General features: G+C 38.3%; 1 protein-coding gene across 3 annotated transcripts in view; it reads right to left on the bottom strand.

Moving 5' to 3' along the window:
- The window catches only part of LOC106867565 (acetylcholine receptor subunit beta-like 1), a 341,431-nt gene that overhangs the window by 52,498 nt on the left and 263,933 nt on the right, over positions 1-25,000 (bottom strand). The window contains exon 2 of one of the 3 annotated variants that reach the window (XM_052972219.2): positions 16,446-16,544. The exons of the other annotated variants lie outside the window; for them this stretch is intronic. Coding sequence (XP_052828179.1) covers positions 16,446-16,544 — 99 coding nt within the window. The remainder of the gene's footprint in view (positions 1-16,445; positions 16,545-25,000) is intronic. 3 annotated transcript variants of the gene reach the window in all.

Here is a 25,000-nt window from a genome sequence, read left to right as displayed (position 1 = left end):
AATTAGGTTAACTAGGTAACACAGACTATCAACTTCCCCTAACTCATATAACATGACTTTAAACCACTTCCTGCAATATTATTCACTGCTCTCAGTTGAGGGGGGGTGCTTGTCTTACAAAGTACTAGGTAATCTCACAGGTGCCGGTACCACGTAAAAAGCACTCTGTACATTCTGTAAAGTGGTTGGCATTAGCAAGAGCATCCCACCGTAGAAGCCATGCCAAAGCAGACAACTGGAACTTGATAGAGTGCTCTGATTCTCAAGCCCCTGTCAAACTGTCCAACCCATACCAGCATGGAAAACAGATGTTAAATGACGATGATGAGCTGGTTACAGGTAAAGGTAGGTTATGTTTAAAGAGGGGGCAAAGCTAATCCGGTTACCACATGGGAAAGCTAAAACCAATGCTATATCACTAGAAAGGGCCCATCAGACATACTCTAAAACAGGGGTTCTCAACCAATTTAAATCTATGGACCTCTTTGATTAGTATTTTATTCTGGTGGACCTCGATAGTCATTCGATATTTACAAACTAGCTTTATAAAAACTTCTTCCAAATTCCTGTTTTGTTTTCCACATATTAACCCTTTTGTTACCAACCCGGCTGAAACCACCTCTGGCTCTGTAGTACAAATGTCTTGTTTTCATAAGTCTTGAATTAAAATCTTCCATCAAACCTTAGTCACAATTTATGTTTCTAACACTAGCTGAATGATAGCTAAGTTATTTTACTAAATTCTTTGTTATATTTAAAGTAACTGAAAGAAACACAGAGCATCTCAACAGAAATACAGTAACGAAAAGGTTAAGTTTTAACTTGTGTAGTTTGAACTATGTAAAATGTTAGAGAAAAAAACCTAGCTGTTTCTTGCAATACATACCAATACATACATCTAAATCCTTTTTTACCTATGGACCCCTTTGATTACTATTTTATTCTGGTGGGCCCTTATAGTCATTCGATGTTTAAGATTGGTTTTATAGAAATTTCTTTCAAAATTCCTATTTTGTTTTTCACACATTGACTCACGTAGGTTGAACGAAGTAAAATCTTCAAGAAAGAAACCCAACTGTCTCTTGTAATACATACCAGTACATACATCGAAATCAAAATTTTTTCAGTGGCCCTTAAAATACTGTTGCAAATACCCTATTTGCTATTTTGCTGTGTGGACCCCAAAAATCTTATCTGAACCCTCAGGGGCCTTATGGACCCCAGTTAAGAACCACTGCTCCAAAACAAAAAAAAGACAGGATGGTCACATCTGGAATATGTTCAATCACAAGTTTGTTACATGTATTATAGGCTGACCTAGTGATTAGATTGTTGCACATACAAGTGTGAGATTGTGGTTTCAATTCCCAGACCATACAGTGTATTGTGTTCTTGGGCAAAATATTTCATCTCACATTAGTCTGTGATCAATTGACATCTGATGTGGGGCACAGTGGGCAGCACCTATTCAAGCAATGTTGATTTGATGGGAGGAGCCAGACCAAATGCAGCACAAGCATTCGTTTGCTATAAACACATTATCTGTGCTGGTTATTCAGCAACAAGTTGCAGAATCGTCTTTCTTGGACACAAGAGACCACCAAGAAAATAAAGGCAAAATCACTACCACCACCACCACCACCACCACCACCACTACTAATAATAATGATAATAATACTACCACTATCACCACTACCACTACTATTACTACTACTACTACTACTACCATCACCACTACTACTACTATTAATGCTACTACTACAGCTACTACTGCTACTAGTAAGAACACCACCACCACTATCACCACTACTACTACCACCACCACTATCACCACTGCCACCAACACCACTACCACTACTATTACGACTACTACTATCAACACCACCACCACCACCACCACCACTACTATTACGACTACTACTATCAACACCACCACCACCACCACCACCACCACCACTACTATTACTACTACTACTACTACAGTTGCTGTTTCTGCTGCTCTGGCTGCCACATCTAATACACCTAGGTTATATCTATGTTATGAAAATCTTCAGGAAATTTCTGTAGACTTTTAAAACATTCTTCAGAGAATGCTAAAAGAAAAATCTCAACATTACAACAGACTTATTCTTTGTGGAATTGTGGTAGGGAGTAAATTCTTTCTTTCTGCGCTTTTTTCATTTTTTTCTTTCTTTTATTTCTTCTGTCTGTCTTCAGTTTAGTTTAGTTTGCAAACTCTTTGAGATTCCAAGAAACAAGTAATTTGGTAGAACCAACCTACATCTAGGAAGATTTTCAGTTATTTCATTCATGTTGCACATACCGAACACCAGCACAGCCTCTCTCTCTCTCTCTCTCTCTCTCCCACTCTCTCTCTCTACCTCTCTTTCTATTTACCTGTATACATTGTGGTGGGTAGGTGAGGGAATATGCGTATGTATGTGTTTGCGTGAGTGTATTGGGTGAGGTTGTGAGTATGTGTGCATGTACATGTCAGTGCTTGAATGTGTGTGTGTGTATCTAGATAATGTTTGAGTATGCGTGTGAGTGCTTGGATGTATGTCTGTGTACAAGACCACGTGTGTGTGTATGTACATGTGAGTGAGAGTGCATGTGTGTGTTTATGTGTGTGTGCTTGTATATGCATGTGTGTGTCTGTGCTTGTGTGTATGTATGTATCTATCTGAATGTTTTATGTGTTTAAGTATGTGTGTGCGTGCATTTGTGTGTGTTTGCATGTGTGTTTGTGCATGTGTGTATGAGTGTATGTGAGTGTAAGCAGTTATATTATGTCTGTGCGTATGTGAATATGTCCATATGAGTGTGTGTATATATATATATATACTCGTGTGTATGAAAGTGTTTGTATGTGAATATGTGTGTATGTGTATGTGTGTGTGTGTATGTGTAAGTATGTGTGGATGTATGTGTGTGCCTACAAGTCTTTGTGTATATAAGTACATGTACATGATTTATGTGTATATGTGTGTGTGTACATATGTAATTGTACCTGTCCATCGATGCAAGCATTCCTTATTATAGATACATGCGAATACATGCTGATGCACATGTGGAAGTATCATCATCATCATCATTTAATGTCTGTTGTTCATGTTGGCATGGGTTGGATGCTTTGACCAGAGTGGGCAAGCTGGAGAGCTGCACCAGACTCCAGTCTGACTTAGCATGGTCTCTACAGCTGGATACCCTCCCCAACGCCAACCACTTTACAGAATGTACTGGGTGTTTTTGTGTGGCACCACACAGACTCTTTTATATGGCACAATACTGGCGCTTTTCTGTGGCACTGCACATGTGCTTTTATGAGGCACTACATAGTCAGTTTTATGTGGCACCACACAGGTAGTTTTATATAAGCAAAACATAGTCAGGGACAGAGTGCCTACATAATCACAATATACTTCATAGCACTGAGTGTACATACATGTAATTCACATATAACAGTGCAGAATGTGTGCCACATAAAATGCACCTGTGCCAGTGCCATGTGAAAAGTACCCATGCTGGTGCCACATATTAAGCAACCATGCTTGTGCCACATATTAAGCAATAATGCTGGTGCCACATATTAAGCACCCGTGCTGGTGCCACATATTAAGTACCCATGCTGGTGCCACATTAAGCGCCCATGCTGGTGCCACTATTAAGAAACCATGCTGGTGCCGCATAAAACACACTCAGTACATTCTGTAAAGTAATTGACACTAGGAAGGACATCTTGCTGCAGAAACCATGTCAAAACAGACAACTGGTGCCTGGAGTAGCTCTCTGGTTGGCAGTTCCTGTCAAACCATCCAACCCATACCAGCATGGAAAACAGACGATAAATGAAGATGATGATCATGATCATGATGATGAAGATGATGAAAAACATGTGAATAACTGCAAAGACCCAGAGAGAGTGTCAAATGTTGCTACTTAACCTTGGTTTCTTGAAGCTGATCAGAATAGAAATGTAATATCTCTTTGGTAATTTTATATCAGAGACACTAATTGCAAGCATTGCTGTGTGGTTCAGAAGTTTGCTTCCCAGATATGTGGTTTGGCAGTTCAATCTCAGAACGCAGTACCTTGGGTTTGAGGCTCAAACTTCCAATTTCTTTTACAGGGCTTAGAAAAACCAAGGGACTGCTGCAATAAGTGAGTGGATCTGAGAGGAGAATATGTTGAATAAAATCCTAATTGACTGATCCTCCTGTATTTTCTCTTACCCAAAACCAGGAACTCACATATATACATATATATATTTAAATATATATATATGTGTATATATATATGTGTGTGTGAATATATACATATATATATATATTATATCAATGGGTGTGTTGATCTGTTCATGTGCATGCAATTGGTAGGGCAAGCCCGTATATACATTAATATATGCGTGGGTATCCATATATACAGTTGATACACAGATATGCTATTCTCAACCCTAACTTGGTGTCCTTATTACTAAAATACCTCTATTCATTTCGATCCTTCAAATAATTAGTCAAATCGTCCAACCCATGCTAGCATGGAAAGCGGACGTTAAACGATGATGATGATGATATAAAAGGGTTAGGGTAAAGACCCCCTTCAGTCATGAATGATCATGAGATTGCACCTAGAATATTCCCCTACATGACACAAGTCCAAGCAAGGTTGTTTTATGGAAGACCAGCAGTTTCCCAGGCATACCAGTCTCCCCTCTCCATGCCACTGATGTTATCCAAGGGAAAGGCAAAGAGGCCGATACAGCTTGGCATCAGTGTTGTTGTAACTCATTTCTACAGCTGAGTGAACTGGAGCAATGTGAAATAAAGTGTCTTGCTCAAGAATACAACACACAGCATGGGTAACTGCTGGTCTTCCATAAACAACCTTGCCTTGGAGGAGAACTTTCTAAGTGCAAATCCCATGGTCATTCATAACTGAAGCGGGTTTTTACCCTTTGCTTTACCTTGCCCAAAGTGTAATACAATGGGACTGAACCCAGAACCATGTGGTTGGGAAGCAAGCTTTGTACCATACAGCCATGGCTGCACCTATCTCTTCATCTTTCTATTAAAAGCAGTTGATACAACAATAATAAAACAGATATGGAAAAGCCTCCTTGTTTGTAATATCAGCATGGAGCAACAATATATTAATCCTTTAAGCTCTGAGACTAAGTGTAAAATTTTCGCTTCTAGTTTTCACAAGATCTCACCAAACTGAGTCTTTAAGAGTAGAATACATTAAAATAATTTTTGCAGGAATACATTTAAAGAAGAGTGAATAAAAAAAAAAAAACAGAAAACAGTCAGTTTTCTATTAATATTGCATTAATTTGTTCTACTGAAATATTCACAATGCATCACATCTAATTTATCTAATTTTACAAAATCCATTATTATCATTCTCTATAACATCACTCTGCCTACACTAAGTGGCAATGTGTGTTACTACCATTATCATCATCATCGTCAACACCATCATTTAATGCCTGTTTTCGATGCTAGCATGGGTTAGGATGATCCGGCAGAGTCTGGTGGGACATAAGGCTCCATTGAGCTCTAGTGTTGTCTTCGGCAAGGTTTCTTCTACAGCTGGATGCCTTTCCTAATGCCAACCACTTTACAACGTGTACTGAGTGCTTCTTTTTTGTGACACAGGTACCAGTGAGGCAGCCAAGTTATTAATAATGCAGGAACAGAAAGGAACAAAGAGGAGGAAAAAAAGGAGGGAAGGAAAAAAAGGAGGGAAGGAAAAAAAGGAGAGAAGGAAAAAAAGAAAAGCTACCAGGACTATGTGGAAGTGGGGGGAGTTGTAGTAGTTGAGAGGGAGAGAAGGGGAGAGGGAGAGAAGGGGATAGGGAGATAAGGGGAGAGGGAGAGGGAGAGAAGGGGAGAGGGAGAGGGAGAGAAGGAGCAATGGTTCTGTGCTATATGTTTGTTGTGAAGTTTGTGTGTGATGGAGGAACAAGCCCAAGTGTTTTGCTCCAGAAATTCAGAGCTACCCAAAATTATATAAGGGTAGGTAGGAGCAGCTGGAAAGAAGGGGGAAGCGGTGGCAGGATGCTGGAGCATCTCAAGATAGAAGGTAAGAGAGGATGCAGACAGTGGATTGCAGGGGTAGAAGGAGAAGTTTCATAATATTTTGAAAGGAAATGATTAACCCTTTAACATTTAAATTGGTCATTTTCAGCCAAAATATTATATTTGCTTTATGTTCAAACTGGCTAGATCAAGCTTCTCACACTTGCCCTACAATGTCATTCTAAATGTAAGCAACCACGTCATTGATATCATAAAGCAACAAGATAATTCATGTGATTAATTCAAAGCAGTGTGAATAAATAAGCAATACAGTTCACAGAGAAACCTGAATGCTAAAGGGTTAAAGATGGGGTTAGAGAAGAATGTAGGGAATGATGGCTGGAGATATCGGAGTGGCTAAGGGGTCTCGTTAAGTGGGATGTGATGGTAAGTATGAGAGGTCATTGATAGCAGATAAGAGAGGTGTTGGGAGTGGAGTGGAGCAGATGAGAGAGCAATGGTTGAAGGAGCAGAAAGGAGGTGATTGGTAGAAATAGTGTGGGCAGGGGATGACAAGGAGAAATGGAATTGGTTCCAGAGGTGGAGGGAAACTAGAGGTGGAGGGAAACTAGAGGGGAGGGGGTGTAATATGTGGTTACTCTGCTCTCAGATGATTACAGCAGCCAATTGGAACATCAGACAGAGGATGAGATGTGGAGGAAATGCTGGACAGGATAGAGAGAGGGAGAGAGAGAGAGAAGATGGGAACAGAGCCCCACACATAGAAACATAAACAAAGAGGTTTCAGGATATCATTTCTACTGTGATAGAGGGATCTCCTCGAACACAGCAATTTGCCAATCATCTTGGTCCACTGTCACCTTCTCTGTGTGTGTGTGTGTGTGTGTGTGTGTGTGTCTCTGTGTGTGTGTATGTGTGTGTGTGTGTGTGTGTGTGTGTGTGTGTGTGTGTGTGTGTGTGTGTGTGTGTGTGTGTGTGTGTGAGAGAGAGAGAGATAATTTTCTTCAAGCTTCCACCTCCTAAGTCCACTCACAACACTTTGGTCAGCCCAAGGCTATACTAAAAGAGCACTTGCTCAAGGTGTCACACAGTTGGGACTGAACCCAAACCATGTGATTAGGAAACAAACTTCTTAACCACACAACCATAAGCACCACACGTATTACTGTTCTCAACCATTATCAACCAAGAAAAGGAAACCCTTGAAAGTGATGCTCCAGTATGGTCGCAGTTCAATGACAGGAATCAGTAAAAGAATAAAAGGATTTTCACAAAAGAAGCATAAATTTTTGTTTCCATTCGAATATAAAAATTAAATGTCCTGTCTTTTGCCAACAAAATTTTCTGTAATAAAATCTTGTCAATGTTTATTACCCAAACCGTTATTTTTTAACGATTATTTCAAACCATCCCACCTTCCACCACCACCACCCATCCATCCAGTGCTTGTTAATTACTTTCTGCTGTGTCAATTTTGTAATTGCTAGTTTTTGTCATCGTACTCTGAGTTCAAATCATCGTTAGCTTCAGCAAGCCAAACTAACAGAAATTAAAACACATGGAGCACATTAAAGGAAATGTATTTTGAATGAAAAATATTTAAATGTACTTTTTTTTTCAAGTCCTGTGTCAGTGATGCCTGAATGGCATCTATGCCATGAAACATGAATGGCACCCATGCTGTGCCAGTGATATGTAAAAGGCACCCAGTACACTCTTTGGAAGGGTTAGCATTAGGAAGGGCATCCAGCCATAGAAACCAAGTCAAAACAGACTGGAGTTTGGTGCAGCTCTCTGGCTTATCAGCCCCAGTTAAACCATCTAACCCATGCCAGCATGAAAAACAGGCGTTAAATAATAATGATGATGATGATGATGATGTTGATGAATTCTGTTTTGGAATGGTGAATCTTGGAGCACAGAGCTATAAATAATAGCAAGTAAATATTAGGTCTAAAAATTCTTTAGGATAGAAAAAGTCAAAGACTGCTCATGAGACTTGAACTGACATCTTCCATTTACATGACAGAGGTTCTACAATTAGGCCAAAATTATCTTTTGAATTTCTCAATTTTAGAAACTTTATTCATACCAGCAATAAAAAGAAAGTCAGGATTTATATAATTTCTTATCATTAAGGGTGGCAAGCTGCCAGAATCGTTAGCATGCCAGGCAAGATGCTTAGTGGCATTTCATCTATCTTTACATTCTGAGTTCAAATTCTGCTAAGGTTGACTTCACCTTTTTCATCCTCTTAAGGTTGCAGCGGTCTACATAGCTAAATAGTTGAGTGATCTCCTTTGTAAGAAATATTTATAAAGTAACCTCCCTTTTCTAAGTTTCTCGAAGCATCTGTGTCATGAGACATGATTCTTAATTATTCAAGAAGCTTAGGAAGTTTCTAGAATGTCTAGCGTTCCATTAATAAAAACAGCCTGCTAACCCTGCTCTTCACTTCTTATTTGATTAGACTTAGAGCCATTCACTATGCCCATCTATTTCTCTCTGCCACATGACTGGAAACCACCACTTAGCTCTTATTTCTACATTTCCTGTCTCTGTACTTTCTTGCATAGATTACTTCATTCAACTAGATTCTACATTTTGATTCTATGTATCACCATTGACCAGTAAATAAAATATATTTTTATGTAGTAAATATATATAGGCACAGGAGTGGGTGTGTGATAAGTAGCTTGCTTACCAACCACATGGTTCCGGGTTCATTCCCACTGCGTGACACCTTGGGCAAGTGTCTTCTACTATAGCCTCGGGCCGACCAAAGCCTTGTGAGTGGATTTGGTAGACTGAAACTGAAAGAAGACTGTTGTGTATATATATATATATATATATATATATATATATATATATATATATATGTGTGTGTGTGTGTGTGTGTGTGTCTGTCCTCCGAACATCGCTTGACAATTGATGCTGGTGTGTTTACATCCCCGTAACTTAGCGGTTCAGCAAAAGAGACCAATAGAATAAGTACTAGGCATCCAAAGAATAAGTCCTGGGGTTGATTTGCTCAACTAAAAGCGGTGCTCCAGCATGACCCCAGTCAAATGACTGAAACAAGTAAAAGAGTATATAAGTCTTGAATTTATTCATCTTTTTATGAACTATTGTAATAACATACACACAGCCACATCAACACCTTGTACTGGCTATATATTCCCACTACAAGGTCAATAAAATAAGTACCATCCAAGTATTGAGGTCAATGAGATCAACTATCCCACTTTCTTTAATATTTCAGGCTTTTTTGCCTATAATAGGATTATTTTTCATTATCAGGTGCGTGGCCCAGTGGTTAGAATGTTGCATGAACATTTGTAAGATCACAGTTTCAATTCCTGCAGCAGGCAGTACATTGTGTCCTTAAGCAAGGAACTTATCTCATTTTTCTAGTCTACTCTGCTGAAAACGAGCTCCAGCAATAGCTGAGAAGTTAACCTTGTGACAGGATCAAGTCCCAGTGGAGGGAGAGTGTTGTAAATTCAGCCATTTATACTCTATAGAAACCAAGTTCAACGCTGACCTTGTGAGTTCCTGAGCTCATAACAAACAGAATTAAGTCTCATCACTATGTTCTGAGTTCAAGCCATTGTTAGCCATTGTGATAAAAGATACTGTGGTGAACCACCTTCACTCAATGGGCAAGATTCAGAAACTCGGCACTTGGGTGCAACACGTTATGGCCCATCCTCACATCTCAAATATGACCAAAGTCATGATTCAAGAACTCGAATGGGAAGTGCTGCCTCATCCTACATACTCTCCAGACTTGGTGCTGTCAGATTTTCATTTCTTTCGACCACTTTTGAATGCTTTGAGTGGTGTATTGTTCAATAATGACGTGGAATTGAGAGCTTGGTTGGACGAATTCTTCGAGTCAAGACCAGGAGATTTCTATCACTGAGGCATCAAAAAACTTATTGAACGGTGGGAAGAAGTCATAAGCAATAATGCAGAGTTTGCTAATGAGTAATCTGTTGTGGTTTTTTTGCTTAAAATAAATTTGAAAAAAACACTCATGAATTATTCCTCAACTCAATATATATATATATATATATATATATATATATATATATATATATATATATATAAGCAGCCTTGACTACAGTCAGTTCTTACACACACACATATGTATCTGTGTGTGTATGGGCATATGTATATGTATGTATATATGTGTGTGTGTGTGTGTGTGTGTGTGTGTGTGTGTGTGTGTGTGTGTGTATAAATATATACGAGTGTGTGTGAATTTATGTATGTTTAAATGCATATATGTGTTGGGTGGGGTGTCTTTATCTTTACATAACATGGCTGTTGTAAGCAAATGTTGCTGCCAATCATCTTCCATCTTCTATGTAAGCATGTCCAGCCATGGGGAAATATTACCTTTTTTCGGAGAGCAGGTGAGGGTTGGTGGGAGGCAGGGCATCCGGCCATTAGAAAATCAAATTTGCCTGAATGAGTTCTGTCCAACCCATGCAAGCACATGAAAGCAGATGTGAAAATGATGATGATGACAATGATGATGATGATGACAGCTATATTAACATGTCAACAGCAGAACACATTAACGGAAATGTATTTAAAAATCAATTTACATTAAAATTGGTTGGGATTCATGTTATTCCTTGTTGCTTTCTTCTACTAAACTTTCGATTTAAGTTTCCCATTAAATTTTACAAAATCCATTCCCATCATATTAACATGCAAGAAATGGTAAAGTGAATTCCTAGAAACATACAAGTAAGGCTGCAAATTGGCAGAGTTTGCTAGAGCATCAGACAAGACATCTTGTGTGTGGAATATGCTCCAGTTCTCTTAGCTGTGAGTTCAAATGTTGCCAAGGTCAACTTTGACTTTCATTCTTTGATGTTACCATATTTTGCCGACCAAAATTTACAGCTAAAACGGTTTAGGTCAACTTATACCCCAAGATAACTGTGGAAAACCAAACATCCTACATGGAATGCCATTAGTTAATTTGGGAGACACTTTAATATTAGAACTCTTGGGACCTAGAAATGAATAGAAATTGCAACATATGAACAAAGAATGTAAAAGGGTTTGCTTCTAAAGGATATTCTTTAACTCTTTAGATATTCTAGTTGAAGGATTTTGACCACCCCCATGTGACTAAAAGTGGACTGATGCATTTCAATAAAGTAAAGAACTGTCGAGTTGACAGCAGTAATTGATAATGGGCATTTGCTTGTGAGCAATTGACTGTGAGCCATTGATAGAGAGGGCTGAATTTCGTGTAAAAGTAAATGTATTGCACCACGTGAATACTTTCTTTCCCCCTGCTTCCAACACCAGGATATAAAAGATACCGACCTGTCTGAGATCACTCATACAACCATGAAATAAAAGAGACTTCCTCGTTATGAAGTGATCTACTGTGTTTTCAGGCACAAGTCGAAATTTTCAGACCATAATTTACAGCCAAAAAAATAGATTGGTCAGCTTACACACTAAGACGACTTTGGAGGGTGAAAAATTCCATGCGAAATGCAGCAGGATTTGGAAAGATAGAGACAATGTTTGGATGTTTACATTACATGTTTACGCTACATACCACATGAACTTGTATCCTGGAAAAATCCAATATGCATTTCAGCTCACACCATGGATATCACAAATAGTTTGGTTGATGGAGATATATACACAGATGTGTGAAGGCACAGGGTTTAGTGGTTAGGGTATTCAGTTCACGGTCATAAGGTCATGGGTTCAATTCTTGGCGATGCGTTGTGTCCTTGAGCAAGACACTTTATTTCATGTTGCTCCAGTCCACTCAGCTGGCAAAAATGAGCAGTACCTGTATGTCAAAGGGCCAGCCATGTCATACTCTGTCATGCTGAATCTCTCCGAGTGCTACCCTGAAGGTACACATGTCTATAGAGTGCTCCGCCACTTGCACATTAATTTAACAAGCAGGCTGTTTCATTGATCAGATCAACTGGAACCCTTATCATCGTAAGCGATGGAGTGCCAGTTAGTTATACATAGGTGTACAGCATTGATTGCATGCCTACTGTATTTTCCAGCAGACAAGTTGGAATCTACAACCAAAACTAGGTTGGGTTTATATATACACCAAGATGACTTTGGAGGACCAAAAATTTCATGTGGAATACAACAGGATTTAGAAACATAGGGACACTGTTTAAATATTCACATGACATGTTTACATACAGGCTTATCTTTCAACACATACTGGCTTGTCCTTTCAGGTACCAGTGCTGCATAAATGTACCTGTACCAGTGGTATGTAAAAGAGTCTCAGCACACTTTGTTAAGGGATTGGCATTCAGAAGGGCATCCAGCCGTAGAAACCATGTCACAATAGATAATTGGAGTCTGGACAGCTCCTCTAACCCATGCCAGCATTGAAAGCAGATGTTAAACGATGATGATGATGATGATGGTGGTGTTTACACTATATACTACATTGGTTTGTATTCTGAAAATTACAGTATAAATTCGTTTTTTTTTTAATTCAATTTTATTTTTCTTCATCTTTTAGTCAATAGAGGGCCCAGGACTTATTTATGAGGTCTACAAAGTTGGAAGGGAGAAGGGATCTTCAAACTGGAAACATTACCTGAATGCTTCAACTGAGTGGAGAGACTGCAAGAGCAACCCAAGGTTCCAAGTAGTGGTGCTGATATGACTGATGGGCAAAGTCTATCACCCAGAAAAGCTATGTTGAGGTTTGATCTCAGAATGCAACCATCCACAACTAATACCACAAATCACTTGTTTTGAGGTTCTTACATCATCATCATCATTGTTGTCATTGACATTGTCACCATCACCATCATAATCATCATCGTTGTTGTCATCATCATTTTCATCATCATCATTGATATCAATATCATCATTATTATTAACACATGTTCTACAAGCACAGGTTGGACAGTTCCACAGCATCCGACCACATGGTACTCCAGCATCTGCTTTGGCATGGTTTTCTATCGCTGGATGTCTTTCCTAATACTGGCCACTTTACAGAAAGTTGCAAAGTAAACATCATTTATCAAAGCCACATCCTTACATAACACACCTGACAAAACCAAAGAATGTTGTTATTCAACTCTTTTGATACCAACCCACTTGTGACCACCTGTGGTTCTACAATCAAATTTCTTGTTTAAAGGGATCTATATGAAAAACTTCAGAATTTTTTCAATAGCAAACTAAGATTGCTTCTGGTTTTGAGATGCAAATGCCCTGTTTTAAGATCCTCTTAATTAAAAATTTTCCATCAAAATTTCATGTTGATTTACATTCCAAATATCACCTTAACAATGATAGAGTTATTTTACTAAATTTTTACTAAATTCTTCAGAAATATGGAAAGAAAATGGTTAGATAATGTCTGGTTATCAGTCTATTTGTTCTGTAATTCACCTGAGACTTCCACAAGTTCTGTTATATAAACTTCCTGTTTTAACGTGATCTTCCATCAAAATTTCATGTCAATTTATATTTCAAACACAAGATTAATGATGACAAAGCTTTTTCAATAAATTCTTCTTTATTTTTAAAATTTATTGAAACAGACCAAACACAATGTATTTCATTAGAAATATGCTACCGAAAGGGTTAAAAATGATTCCATCAAAATTTCATATTAATTTATGTTCAAAACTACAGTTTAATAATGACAAAATTATTATACTGTCTTCAATATTTGAAAAATTAATTGAAATAAAGACAATGTATTTCTACCGAAATATGGTTAACAGCATTAAAACTGTCAAACCAAAGATATCCTTTCGGTGTTTAAAAACACAAGAACACGCACACACACACAAACGTGCATACATCTATACACACACAAACAGACTCATGTATTTACCTCATATATTAGGCTATTTACCACAGTAAATATTATTTTTTTCATATGAAATATTTTTAAGCTATGGTTATACATGTTAGGTAAAGAAACTGATTGGTTATTTCTATTTTGTATTACTTTGTTTTTTTTATTTTTTTTTTATATGTTTATTGGTTTCACTTTTCCAGGTGGTGGTTGTGTCTTGCAGCCATTGATTTCATGTCATTTGATAATAGGGTAACAACTGAACAAACATAACTTCGTTTTTTTCTTTTTTATATACAGGTTCAAATTAGGACATTCTTTTTTTTAATAGAAATTTTATATGTAGATTCAAATGCAAGTAATACTACAAAACAAACCAAAAAAAAAAAAAAATGAAGAGAAAACATCAATTTAGCATTTGGAGACAGTTGAGTTAACCTGGCTCAAATGCAGAGATCATTTTAAAAATCTTTCCCTACAGAAAAACTATGACAGAAAACAGGTGCAGGTGTGGTTGTGTGGTAAGAAGCTTGCTTCCCAATCTCATGGTTCAGGGTTCGATCCCATGGCACCTTGTGCAAGTGTCTTCTACTATAACCTCGGGTGGACCAAAGCCTTGTGAGTGAGTTTGGTAGATGGAAACTGAAAGAAGCCCATTGTATATATTTATAAGTATATTTCAATGTGTGTGTGTGTGCCTTTGTGTCTGTGTTTGTCTTCTCACTACCAATTGACAACTGGTGTTGGTGTGTTTATGTCCCCATAACTTAGTGGTTCAGTAAGAGACCAATAGAATAAGAACCAGACTTAAAAAAAAAAGTAGTAGGGTCAATTCATCCAACTAGAAATTCTTCAAGGCAGTGCCCCATGCCCCAGCATGGCCACAGTCTAATAACTGAAAGAAGTAAAAGATAAAAGATGAACTAAAATCTGGTGGAATCATCCTCAACATCAACATCATCATCATTTAACCCTTTAGCATCTAAACCAGCCTTATCCAGCCCAAATATCCTGTTTTATGTTCTGACTGGCCAGATCATGCCTCTCATGCCTCACCCACAATGTCATCCTAAAATTAATCAACCACATCATTGAAATCTCAAGCCTACAAGATAATGCATGAAATATACAAAAGAACAGGAATAAGTAAGCATTAAATTTGACTGAATAATTTGAATGCAAGAGGATTAACAACTATCTTCTATGGTGCCATGGATGGGACAATTTGACAGGATCTTGGTGCAGCCAGAGAACTGCATCAAGATCCAGAGTCTGTTTTGGTATATTTTCTATGGTTAGATGTCCTTCTTAAAGCCAACCACTTAACAGAATGAACTGGGTGCTTTTTACACAACACAAGTGAAAAGAATTGCCAAGTAACTTGTGAGACAAAATATTGTCAAACAAAAGAAGAGAGCCTAGTCTATTAAGGGCCAAGTCATTTTACCAAATTCTTCAATGTTTTAAAAACCTATTGAAATGAAAGGTGCTGTCAGAGCTACGTAGTAAGAAGATTGCTTCCCAACCAAATGGCTCTGGGTTCAGTCCCACTGCATGACATCTTGGGCAGGTGTCTTCTACTATAGCCTCGGAAGTCTTGTGGGAGGATTCAATAGACGGAAACTGAAAGAAGCACATCACATATGTATGTGTGTGTGTCTGTATCTGCATTTGTCTCCCCTCCACGACCACTAGACAATGAGTGCTGGTGTGTTTACGTTCCCATAACTTAACAGTATAGCAAAAGAGACCGATAGAATAAGTACCAGGCTTTTAAAACATAAGTACTGGTGGGGGTCAATACATTCGACTAAAAATTCTTCAAGGAGGTGCCCCAGCATGGCCACAGAGTCTAATGACTGAAATAAGTTAAAAAGAAAGAAGAAAGGCAGAATATTTCAGCAGAAATATAGAAACAAAATGGTTGATAAAATATTCCTTTCTAATCTAGGCACAAGGCCTGAAATTTTGGGGTAGTGGAGCCAGTCTATTAGATTGACCCCAGTATGCACTGGTACTTAATTTATCGACCCCAAAATACTGCTAAGCATTTCGCCCTGCATGCTTAATGTTTCTTATTTCTTTACTGCCCACAAGGGGCTAAACATAGAGGGGACAAACAAGGACAGACAAAGGGGTTAAGTCAATTATATTGACCCCAGTGTGTAACTGGTACTTAATTTATCGACCCTGAAAGGATGAAAGGCAAAGTTGACCTCAGAGGAATTTGAACTCAGAATGTAACAGCAGACAGAATACCGCTAAACATTTCGCCCGGCATGCTAATGATTCTGCCAGCTCGCTGCCTTGGGTTGATAAAATATTCTATTGACAATATGCTCAGATATAGGATAAGCAGAACATAACTTGCTGCTAGTAAAAAAGCTTGCATGTGCCTGGCATAGAATGTGTGCAAATGCATATACATGTGATGCACATGCTACATGTGGTGAAAGCACACATTAATGTATATACATGGTGTTTGTTGCATGTTGCCTTTAGCAACTAATCAAGTGAACTTGCTGTGCACACACTGCTACAGTGCAATCCAGGCTTACCAAGAGGTGTCTGCTGCATGGGATGCAGTTGACAGGGGATGAAGTAAAGACTGCAGAAAGGAAAGCTGCAGTTGAAACTGGCGCAGGGGTTAATGGAACCTGAAGATTAATAAACAAACAAAACAAATGAGAGACATAGTAAAAGCTTAGGGGATACATACATACATATTTGTGTATATATATATTTTTATATATATATATACATATATATAGGTAAATTAAAATTTAGAGGTAATTGTAAGCACCTGTGTATGCCAGCTAGTGGTTGCGGTGAAAGAATAAATTGTAAATCCCAAAAATAACAACAAAACTACAAAGGATTCCGCGGTACACGTGTTTCAAGCTTTATATGTGTATAATTTACAATACAAAGCTATCCTCAGCCGCAAAATTATTTCTCTCCCAGGAAATTATACCACATCGGCGTTGAAGTAGGAAGAAAGGTGTGATGTAAGAGGTGAAGATCCTTTCGGTATTCTGTATAGTACTATACCTCGTATAATTCTCCACCCACACATAATCTCTCCAGTCCTCCGAAAACCGTCCATACCTTGCCACAATTACGCACGTGTGATTGTGTGTGTATATATATATATATATGTGTGTGTGTGTGTCTGTGTATATACATGTATGTACGTATGTATATATATATGTATGTATATATTATATATATATATATATACATATATATACATGTGTGTGTGTTGTGTGTGTGCATTTGTGTGTAGATATGTATTATTTGATTCTCTCTCTGAGGAATTTGTAATAGGAAATATCTTTCATGTTTATTCAACATGTACAATTTTGTGATTCCTATTAGCCAAAGATACATGTGTAATGGTGAATAAATAATACCAAAACATTTTTCCAGCTTCCTGTTTGTTTTACATATGTGTGAGTGTCTGTGTGTGTGTCTGTTGGGGTGTGTATATACAGTATATATACACAAACACGCACATACATACATATAAGTGTATATATATATATATATATATATATATATATATATATATATATATATAGAGAGAGAGAGAGAGAGAGAGAGAGAGAGAGAGAGAGAGAGAAAGAGAGAGAGAGTGATAGTTGACTAAAAATTCATAAATCATAATAAAAAAGACATTCATATATTTGTTCATTAAGTCGGTATATTAATCAAAGTACACAGTATTATAGATCCATTACAGTCAATTTTGCCAATCGATTTGGCCTTCATTCACAACAATCACATGATTTCATATGAGAACACACACACACACACACACACACACACACACACACACACACAAGCACACAAGCACACAAGCACATACTTCAAGGTTTACTCTTGAAATCTATTCCATGTCTGGGTATAGCCACGAAGTAGTGGAGGTTCGGAATCGCGGTTTTCTTTCTCATGGACAGATTGACTCCCACCCCTCCTTGTTGTTGTTGGCACTCCGTCGCTTACGACGATGAGGGTTCCAGTTGATCCGATCAAGTGAACAGCCTGCTCGTGAAATTAACGTGCAAGTGGCTGAGCACTCCACAGACACGTCTACCCTTCACGTAGTTCTCGGGGATATTCAGCGTGACACAGTGTGACAAGGCTGGCCCTTTTGAATTACAGTTACAACAGAAACAGGAAGTAAGAGTGAGAGAAAGTTGTGGTGAAAGAGTACAGCAGGGTTCGCCACCATCCCCTGAGCTTTTAGGTGTTTTCGCTCAATAAACACTCACAACGCCCGGTCTGGGAATCATGACCGAGAGTCCACTGCCCTAACCATTGGGCCATTGCGCCTCCACCCACCCCTCCTTATCCCCATGCTAACAAGATCCATCTGCCCCACTGACTTGCTGCTTAACCCATGGCTGGGACCTTGGCAGGTGCAACTATCCTGGGGGTTAGATTAGACCTGGGAACAATAATGGCTTAGAGGTGCCCCCCCCCCCCTCTCCTTGAAACCCTGGAATTCTTGAACCAAGGCCCCACAATGGTTTAAAGTCATAACAGGGTGGTAAGAGGATGAAAATGGGGTGGGAACAGGGTAGCAGTATTGATGCCACAAGGTGTGTGTAAAGTGGTGATATTATTATTGTAGAGTGGTATCAGAGTGGGGTACAAGGTGGCTACAGGAGCAATACAGGGTAGTAAAATGGTGGCTAACATTCTAATAACAGGGTGGTAAAAAGGTGGAAACATTGTGGGAATGAATTGGCAGTGTTGATGACTGGTTGTTTATAGAGTGGTAACAGAGGTGGTAGAGGATAGTCACAGGGTAGTAACAGGGTGGTTATAAGGAGGTTACAGAGCAGTTGCAAAGCAACCACTGAAAAAATAAAGGGTAGTAAAAAAAAAGATGAATACAAAGCAGCCAGGGTGTTAAGAGGGCGGCAGCAGCAGCCACTACCACAACCATCATCATAATTATTTATCATCACCATCATTATCATAATCATCAACATCATCACAATCAACATCATCAATCACCATCATCAGTACTACCGTCATCATCATCCTCCTCATCCTCTTTACCATCATCACTATTATCATAATCATCATCATCATCATTGTCATCACCATCAGCATCATCATTGTCATCATTACCAACATCAACATTATCATCGACATCATCATTGTTTTGATGTCCATTTTTGCATCCTCACACGGGTCGAACAGAATTTTGTTAATGCAGAATTGTTTATAGCCAGATGCTCTTCCTGTTGCCAACCCTCACCTGCTCCCAATCAAGGGGAAGTATTTCACCAAGACCAGAAATGTTTTAAGGGATGACTGGGAAGGAAGGACACTGCTTGACTGACAATGAAACATACAACTACCATCCAAGGAAACAGTAACACATGCATGTGTATATGTGTGTGTGTGTACATATATATATATATATATATATATAGGAGAATTTGATTTTGAAAATGCATTTGAATTTGTAAAACTTTTAATTGTTTTTAAATAAATTTATTTACATGCATTCCAAACTAGTTTCAACAATTTTTTGTTTATCGATGGTATAAATGTATGGGATTTTAAAAATTAAAAATTGCGAAGTAGAAAACTTGTTTAATTGATTAAATCTTCACAAAATTCAATAATATCAAAAATGATCAGCAAAGAATATAAAAATGTGAATCACTAAATGTTCAAGAATCACATGCAAGATGAGAGAAACTGTAACAAAACCCCCTCTTTTAACTCTCTTTTTTTCTTATTTTTCTCTCAGTATGACCAGAAATTTGGTGATCTACATTTTTTATATTGTTCACCGATCATTTTTGATATTATTGAATTTTGTGAACATTTAAGCCTCTAAACATGTTTTCTACTTCGCAATTTTTAAAATCCCATACATTTATACCATTGATAAACAAAAAAATGTTGAAACTAGTTTGGTATATATGTAAAAAAAAACACACATATAGCGAGACACATTCACACCTGAATTTTAAAAACTTGTAATTGCATACGTATATACAAAATGCCGCATGTTCTATTTGAACTGACAGGGGAGACAACATGCAACCTTTTGTGGCTAAGGAGTCTTTGAATTCCATTTCTAGTGTATATATCAAGTGTAACTGCCCGAAACAGTAAGGATTTCTGGTATGCTTGAATGAGGAAAGAGGGCCACGAATGACCCGTATTTTTTTGCCTGTCCTAATTGTTGTTTCTCATATTCACCTTTGTATCATCCATCTGTCCCAATGTTTTATTGTCCTCTTTTGCGTTTTTGTTCCATTTCATATATCATCATCATCATCGTTTAACGTCCGCTTTCCATGCTAGCATGGGTTGGACAATTTGACTGAGGACTGGTGAACCACATGGCTACACCAGGCTCCAATCTGATTTGGCAGAGTTTCTACAGCTGGATGCCCTTCCTAATGCCAAACACTCAGAGAGTGTAGTGGGTGCTTATATATATATATATATATATATCTTCTTGTATTCTTCCACTTGTTTTGCTCATTTTACTGTGGCCATGCTGGAGCACCACCTTAAAGAGTTTTAGACAGAGAAATTGACTCTAGGACTTATTTTTTGTAAGTCTAGTACTTATTCTATCAGTATGTTTTGCTGAACCGCTAAGTTACAGGGACATAAACACACCGACATTGGCTGTCAAGTGGTGGTGGGATGACAATCACAGATAAAAAGACACACACATATATATATATATATATATATGTATATATATATATACACATATACAACAGGCTTCTTTCAGTTTCCACCTACCAAATTCATTCACAAGGATTTGGCAGGTCCAAGGCTAAAGTAAAAAACACTTGCTCAAGGTGCTACACAGTGGGACCGAACCTGGAACCATGTGGTTGGGAAGCAAACTTCTTACCACACAGCCATATATAAACAGAAACATGTACACACGCAAAACACATACATGCATATGTTGTTGCTGTGTTTGCCTGAATGTGTGGAAGTATGTGTGTGCTCGCATATATGTGTATGTACCCATAGATATTCGTGCATATATATATATATGTATGTTTGTAGGTATGTACATTTATGCATCAGTGTGTATGTTTCTTTTATTTGTTTTAGTCATTTGAGCGTGGCCATGCTGGAGCACCGCCTTTAGTTGAACAGATCAATCCCAGGTCTTATGCTTTCTAAGCCTAGTACTTATCCTATCGGTTTCTTTCACTGAACCGCTAAGTTACAGAGATGTAAACATATCAACATCAGTTGTCAAGCGATGGTGGGGGGACAAACACAGACACACAAACGCACACACACACACACATATATATATACGATGGGCTTCTTTCAGTTTCCGTTTACCAAATCCACTTACAAGGCTTTGGTCAGCCCAAAGTTGAAGACACTTGCCCAAGGTGCCACACAGTGGAACTGAACCCAGAACCATGTGGTTGGTAAGTAAGCTACTTACCACACAGCCACTCTTGTGTATATATATGTGTGTTTATAAGGGTGTGTGTTTTCGTGCATGCTTGTATGTGTGTTTATCTGAATATACGTCTGTGTGTGTGTGTGTGTGTGTGTGACTGAATGTGTGTATGTATATGAGCTGTGCATATATGTGTGAGTCTGTTTGTATCTGAATGTGTGTGTGTGCAACTGTGTGTATGTGTGTGTGTGTGAAAGTGACTCACTGTATATGTGTGTGTATATGTGAGTTGTATGTAAGTGTGAGTGTGTTTGTGTTTATCAGAGTGAATGAACGTGACTGTGTGTAAGTGCATGTGTGTAAGTATATATGTGTCTGTGCATAGATTTTTCTCTATGTTTGTGTTTAGCTGAAGATGTGTGTGAATGTGTGTGTCTGGGAATGTGTTTGTGACTCAGTGCATGTGTGTGTATGTATGCGCATACGACTTTATCTATATGTGTATATAATTATGTTTGTGCCTGTGCATATGTACCTGTATGTATGCTTATAAACTTTGTATGTGTTTGGATTAAAATACCTGTTGATGTGAGTGTGTGTGCATCTATGTGTGTGTTTGTGTGCATGTTTATGTATATTTCAGAATGTGCGTGTATAAATGTGTATATGACCAGCTGTGTGTGTGTGTGTGTGTGTGTGCTTCTATTTGAGTGTATCTGTGTATGATTATGCCCCTGTGTGTGTGCGTGATTATGCCCCTGTGTGTGTTTGATTTTTTCTTTGCTTGTGTGTGTGTGTGTGTGTGTGTAAGATTATGCCTCTGTGTGTGTGTGTCTGTGTGTGTGTGTGTGTGTGTGTCTGTATGTGTGTGTGTGTGTGTTCCTAATCAAGAGAAGAGGAGAAATATTTTGGAAACTGGCTGAATACCAAATTTGAAGAACTGTGTTGATGTATTCCATTCTCTTCAACATTCCCTGATTAAAGACTACCTGAATACCTGAACACTTGAATACCTGCTTCACTCACTCACCTGAGTATAACAACAACAACAACAACAACAATAATAATAATGATAATAATAATGTCAGTGATGATTGTAATTGTGGTGATGGTGGTGGAGGTTATAGTGGTGGTGATAATGATGGTGAGAAGTGAAGTATTAGCGCTGATATTGTTGATGTTGGTGCTGTTGTTGTCGGTGGTGATGGTGATGGTAGTGGTTGTAGTGGTGGTGGTGGTGGTTGTGATGGTATTACTGGTGTTAGCGATGGTGATAGTGTTGGTGGTAGTAGTGGTGGTGGTGACTTTGGTGGCTGTAATGTAGTGGTAGTGTTTGTAGTGTTGGTGGTGATGGTAGTGGTGGTGGTGGTTATCGTCATGATTGTGAAACTGGTGGTGTAATGTAGTGGCACTTGTAGTGTATGTGGTAGTGGTGGGGGGGGGGGGGGGGGGGGGGAATAGCATTGACAAGCTAATTATGAATTAGAAGTGACCATGAATATAATGGTGATTGTTGATGTTGTTGCTGTTGATGTTTAACCTAGAGTAAGCCCTGATTGAACAGACAACTGGTAATCAAAGGTTCCATCCACAACAATCTTGTCAATACACACACATACACACACACATACACACACACATACACACACACATATATATAGTGTACTGTTCCGTGATGGTAAAATCAAGACAAAAAGTATTCCATCTGGTGAGAGATAAATATTATTTAATAAACACAAGATAGGTATTTATGTGCTACTATTAGTTTCATGTGCTGAGGACATACTAAACAATGTTTTTAACATGTTTGGTGTCCTAGCACAATCATCAGACACTTCCCACGTGGCATAACGAACTAAAAATGAGATGAGGGAAAGAAGGAGAAAAGATGAGGAGGAAATATATGTATATAAAAGGTGGAAGGTTGAAAAACCAGAAAACATATATGTGTGTGTGTGTGTGTCTATCTATCTATATATATATATATATATATATATATATATATATATATATATACAGATACATATATGGCTGTATGGTTAAGACACTCTCTTTGCAGGTATCTGATTTCAGGATCAATCCCACTGCAAGAAAACTTGGGGAAGTATCTTCTATTATAGTCTCAGGATTGCCAATGCATTATGAGTGAATTTGGTAAACGGAAACTCTGTGAAAGCCCATTGTGTGTATGTGCATGTGTGTGTGTTTGTGTGTGTGTTTGTGTGTGTGTGTTTGTCTTTGAGTTTGTTCCTCTCACTACTTGAAAAATGATTTTGGTGTATTTGCATCCCCTGTAACTCAGCAGTGTGGCAAAAGAGACCAACAGAATAAGTATCAGATTTATAAAAGAAAGAAAAACAAACGCTGTGGTTGATCTGTTCAGCTAACCCCTTCGAGGTGGTGCCCCAGCATGGCCACAGTCCGATGACTGAAACAACTAACAGATATACAGCACTACATCATCCAATGTATCGTTCCCTTTTAAGATGGTAGTGTGAGTTGAGGCAGGTTTGACTGCTATTTCTTAACAAATCAAATAACTGCAGAGAGTGGCTGCCAGTGTTGGTGTTTTTGTTGTTGATGTTGCTATTGTTTAAACCTAAGTTAATCTTACTGAAGCACACTTAGGATGAAAGATATTCCAACCACGATCAACACTGTGCAGCAAAGCGAGAATCACTTTTGAAAGTGGCTGAGTGTGATGTCAGAGAAAACTGCCTGCCATTTCTAGCACGTTCAACAGCCATTTAGTCACTCTCAGTGGCGGAGGTAGTGGTGGCGGAGGTAGTGGTGGCGGTGGCGGCGGCGGCGGTGCTGGTGCAGGAATATATAGGTTTCTGTCAAGCTTAAAGAATAAACTTGCATTCATGAGTGGTACAAGAGAAAATATCTTCAGCATCCACTTACTCGCATTTTGCACATACATTCATGCATCTATATAACAATATATATATATACATATATACATTATAGCTCGTAAGTTACCTCATCATTTCGCATTTGTCTTGCTTTTATATGTTGATTCCCTGAAGATGAATATATGTGCAATTCCAGCAGCTCTTACTTCTTTGGAGGAGAGCACACATATATTTTGAAACATGTGTAGGAATTAAAGGAACTTTTATTTATATGTGTTTTGCTCCATTTATTGTTGTTATACATATATACATATATATATCCACAGGTAAACATGATTGCCTGCAGATTTATATGTATAACAGAAATGCACAAAATATATTGGTTCAATAATTTCCTCATTACTCTTTCATTAGGCAGATGTGGATGAGTGGCAAGAAGTTTGCCTCCAAACCACAGGGTCGCAGGTTCAGTCCTACCACCATTGATGTGATTTTAAATCCCCATATGTTAGTGGTTCAGCAAAGGTTACCGACAGAATAAATTTGGGCTTTAAAAAATGAATTGACTGCGGTCAATTCATTCAACTAAAAATCTTTCAAGTCAGTGCTCCAGCATGGTCTCAGTGTAATGACTTAAACAAGTAAAAGATAAAAGATTGTCCTCATCAAATTTTTTACATCCAATTTCCATGGGAGTATGGGGTCAGACAGTCAGAGCCAGCACTTATTTAAGACAACTGTTGACCTAGATGAGTTCAGCCAGACTATTGGGGCCCTGGGATGTGTAACACACTGCCTAAATACCAATCTTAAGAAATTAATCTTCTCAAAACCA

This window comes from Octopus bimaculoides, chromosome 12 (genome assembly GCF_046866305.1).
Source record: "Octopus bimaculoides isolate indiv1 chromosome 12, ASM4686630v1, whole genome shotgun sequence".
Taxonomy (NCBI): domain Eukaryota; kingdom Metazoa; phylum Mollusca; class Cephalopoda; order Octopoda; family Octopodidae; genus Octopus; species Octopus bimaculoides.
Note: the sequence above shows the minus strand (reverse complement) of the source record. Positions and strands in the feature narration are given on the sequence as shown.